The sequence below is a fragment of the Plasmodium gonderi genome (genome assembly GCF_002157705.1).
Source record: "Plasmodium gonderi DNA, contig: Pgo-contig_363, whole genome shotgun sequence".
NCBI lineage: Eukaryota > Apicomplexa > Aconoidasida > Haemosporida > Plasmodiidae > Plasmodium > Plasmodium gonderi.
The window spans coordinates 35-4,963 of NW_021629263.1; the positions used below are offsets into that span (position 1 = coordinate 35).

Genomic DNA, 4,929 nt, shown 5'->3' on the forward strand with positions numbered 1-4,929 from the left:
TAAAAATCTGGACTTGATATTTTTTCCTTTATTGGAAAAAATTTCATAAGATAAAATAAACAATGGTATCTATAGTAAAATGATAAAATTTGAAATATTTCAAACAATATTTTTAATTTAGTACTACTGAATATTTGAGAATTTACATATAAATACTTCTCATATTTTTGTGTCTCTTATGATATAATAAAGTAAATAATAAATGAACTTTAAATTATAAATTAGAATTATAGGCTATTATATTTTTATTTTATTATGAACAGTTCAAACAACACATATGTCTATATTATTACATAAATAATGGTAAATACTTTTTCAGTATCTATGATAAATTCCTCCAAAAATGACTAATTTAAAAATGTCAGGTAAAAGAAATTTAACACATGTTTTGTATATAATTATACAAAATTAAAGTAAGTTAAATATTATTCAGTTGAACAAAAATAAATAAAATTAATTTCATAAATAATATTCAAGCACTATATATAGATAATTATATGATACTTATGCATTCAAATTATTTTAAATAATGGATATATATATAACAATATTTGAAAAAGTCTAATTAGCATAATTAATTACATTGCTTGAAACTGTAAACAAAGTAATATATGAATAGCATAAAAAATAATAATCCATTGATATATATTGTTATAAATTTTAAGAATGATAATAATAGAGAAGTATATTCTTATAATATATATCTTATTGTACAAATATTTATTATGTTGTGATGAATAATATATTTTAAAAACTGTTTACTGTCCAGACAATACTATTGAACTTAAAAATAAAATCAGTTATCGTATAAATAAGCAAAGGAACATAATTTTAATACCATTTTTATATTTGGAATATTTTTACAAGTTACTTTTTTACGTATGCTTATACAAAATTAATTATGTTTTTTGTTTAAATTCATTTGAAAAAATTAATAGAAATAATAAAATCATGCAGAAATGTTAGAACAGATGAGAAACAATAAATATAATATGAATAAGTGATAGTCTTAATAATGCCATATAGTTAATTAAGTGGAGATATAAGCAGACAGAGGAGGGAAGTTTTAGACATAGAGATGTACCAGGTATAGGCTCAATTTTATTCATGCATATGGGTACAGTTTTTGTTCTTTTTCCATTTATAATATTAAATATTGCAATAATTTTATATACTGTTATAATTAAATTTAATTCATTAGATATATTTTTATAAAATTAATGTTAGATATAACTATGAATTATTTATATATAATAAATTACTTTGGCACAAGGATACCATATATCATGTTATTTCTAGTATACACCATTTTGTTAATTATTTCAACCAATGATATATAATTTGAGGAGAATGCTAATAATAAAAATAGATATTATATATTTAATGGATTTTTTTGAAAATAGATACAATAATTAAAAATGGCACCAAATTATATATAGATTAGTAGAATACTAATATAATAATAGTGAATTAGGTAATATTGTTTTATAAAATAAATATATTGACTGATATTTTGTATGAAAATATAATAATTATATTTATAAAAAAAATTTGCATATAACAATAGTGGTATTATAATAATTCCCTAGGTTTCTTGTATTATGGTGTGAATAAATAAAATAAAAAATTTTATATATTACAATATAATATGCTATGATTATAATATATTTATTAAATTAAAAATATATAAAAATAAACCTACAGATATGGTACACTATTAATGCATAAATGAATGAAAATGAACTCAGATTTAATACAAACATTGTGTTCATAATGAATAATTTGTGAAATGCACTAATATTTTATTAGTTATAGCTAAGGTAAAGGGTGAACAATTAAATTAAATAAATAAACCATATAAAAAATTAATAATAGAGTAATAAATTAATTACTTTTTAGAGGGAAAAATAAATCCTATAAATAAATGTAAAATCTTTATTTTCGTAATTTTGTTGTGAATAAATCATAATATAAGTTTGTTGTCACAATGTTAATATATTAGCATATTATATTTATTACACATTATTATGAAAATAGGAATAACATAAAAAGTGAATTTAGGATAATTTTATTCATAAACTAATTATCATAATACTGAATATTGTATATATAATATTTTTCAATTCATCGACAAATGTATATTCATTTAATTTATCAAAAAATACATGTATCAGATATTTGATAGTCTAATATTAATCATGTTAATTAATATGATATTTAAATTATATATTATCAAATTAATTAATGATAAAAATGTTAAAAAAAATATATATTTATATTACGTAATCATTATATTATTTAAAATAATTTTTCTAACATTGTGGTATATATAATGTATTCTATGCTCATTCATCCTATATATACGTAAAAAGGAATAAATTATACCATGTAACAAACTACATAATATGTGTTCTTTTATATATAGTTTGTGAACTACGTCTACAAGAGAATATACATATGTGGTAAAATATACTATTTTATACTTTAGCTTTATAAATAAAAAGCAATTTTAACTTTAATTATTTCATCAAATTTACTATAATACAACAATAAATTATAACATAGTAAAAAAATAACTACTATAATATAAAAATATAAATAGGAATAAGCTTTTGAAGAAATATTAAATTATGCTTTACAATAATGTGCTAAATTTTCTTCATTTTTCTTGCTATAAAACCTTGGAGAGATATACACTAAATAAATAATAAGATTTAATGATTATCAATACTGTAAATATATATATATATAATGTAGATAATTAATAAAATTTTTTTACAATTTAAATATTATACAATTATGAATCCTCTTTATTATTTTGTATTCCATTATAATTATGCATATCTATGTTAATTTGTAACATATGTACATACTTATATACATTATATATATCTTACTTTTTATACAATTACATCATTAACAAGTACATAAATTTTGTAAAACCTTAATATGTTAATTATATTGTTAACTTAGTTACTTTTTTCCTTCTTTTTTGTTTATATTATATTAAATGGAAAAAAATATTAAATGTCAACTGAATACTTGAAATTGTTATATACATAATTTCGAGAAAAAGAAAGCATAATATTCATAATTTTTTTAATCTTATTTTAACCAAATAATTTATTATATATATACATTTACAATCAAATAAGTGATATTCGAATATCATTGTATAATTTTTATCTAAGGGCTAATATATTGTTCTCCGATAATTAGTGTTATTTGAACACAGAATGCATGTATCTCCAAATTAATTATTATAATGTAGCACAATTACAGTAAATAAGGAAATGGTATATATCTATTAAATTTATTATATTATTGTCTAGTTAGTTCCCTATTCTTCCATTTGTAGTCAATTAAATATTGAATTTTCTTATATTATAGGATTTTACTATATATTATAAATAGTCTATATTATTTTCTCATAATAAATCATATTAATATAATTAAATTTATATTTTACAACAATTCAAATGTTATATTGTGTTTATTAATATAAAATAAATTGGATCCAGTAACTAATATTACTCATTTATTGGTTTTTGTTAATTTAACTATATGCTATTATATATCTATCATCTACTGAATTTTTGTATTCAAAATCAATTGTTCCAATGAGATCCAGGTTGTTCTTATTATATTTATTCAACGCTCTTCTTAAAATCCGTAGCCTTCGTTTTAAAAAGGAAAAATATTTGGTATACTGAAGAAAAAATTATATAATATATTTAATTATTGTTCATTTATTTTATGTATTTTTTAATAATATTTCTATTATAAATTTTAATGCAATATAAATTTGTTATATTGATTTTTTTTTAACCTTATACAAAATAAACAAAATTATTAATATTGAAAAAGTTATAAAAACCGTTCCAATACTTATTCCTGTGTTTGTAACATGATCTATCACAGTGTTCATTAAAACATGAGCACCTTCTCTTTTTATTTCCAAAGATTCTATGTATTCGACATTAATCTTTTCTTTTTCAACATTTAATTCATCGATTTTCCTTATTATTTTGCTGAACCAATTATATTCAGTTAGGATTTTTTCGACTCCATTGAAGGGAAATAGAATCCAATTTTTTATATAGCCTTCACATATTTCAATAATTCTTTTGAATATTTTTTAAGTTGTCATTTATTATTACAACTAAAATTTTCTAAATGTACAATTTGCTCTTTGAATTTGCGCATAGTACTACTGTCTCTATATTTTCGACCATTAAGAAGATCTTTGTAGTAATATGTATTAAACAGATATTCAAATAATTTAGATGTCTTGGTATAATATATTCAGAATATTTCATACATATTTAAGATATCATTGTTTCATAATTTTTTTTTATTCTGTTATATTATTTGCCGATAGCATTCTTTAGCGTTATTATATTTTGTTAATCCAAATCCATTTAATATATCTTTTTTCAGTTTATAATAGAACAGTTTACAGAAGGCTTGCGCATGATCATTTTTCTTTTTTTCTATATGTTTTAAATATATAACAAGAACTCGACACAAATAAGAAAAATTTGTAGATGTACTGCCTCCGATTTCATTTTTATAAAAATCATTACATAAACCTGTAAATTCTTGATACCCTCTAGATCTTTATTCCCATATATACCAGTTGAGAACATTTGTACATGTGTGGAACATACTATTAAAACTAAACTAAAAATAAAAGTCATAAAATACACAAAAATTATAAAAATATTAATAAAAATATTTGGCATTCACTTTTAATAAATAGCATATTTTAAAACAATGTTTATAAAACATTATTTTTTAAACATTTAAATCACACATCTTCATCCTCTGGTATAGTTTCACTAGTAATAATTTATGTAATTTCTAGAGAAGAAAATTATGTTCCCCGCTTTTTATAATATATTTTTATTTGCTAAAAATACCAGTGTA

General features: G+C 19.4%; 1 protein-coding gene across 1 annotated transcript; it reads right to left on the reverse strand.

Annotated features, from left to right (window-relative positions):
* Positions 1–3,556: 3,556 nt before the first annotated feature.
* PGO_003155 (variable surface protein) lies at positions 3,557–4,235 on the reverse strand (the record flags this gene model as incomplete). Its single annotated transcript, XM_028691259.1, has 3 exons — positions 3,557–3,709; positions 3,830–4,124; positions 4,183–4,235. 3 exons carry the CDS (start codon positions 4,233–4,235, stop codon positions 3,557–3,559), a joined length of 501 nt encoding a protein of 166 aa, XP_028547060.1.
* Positions 4,236–4,929: the final 694 nt, after the last annotated feature.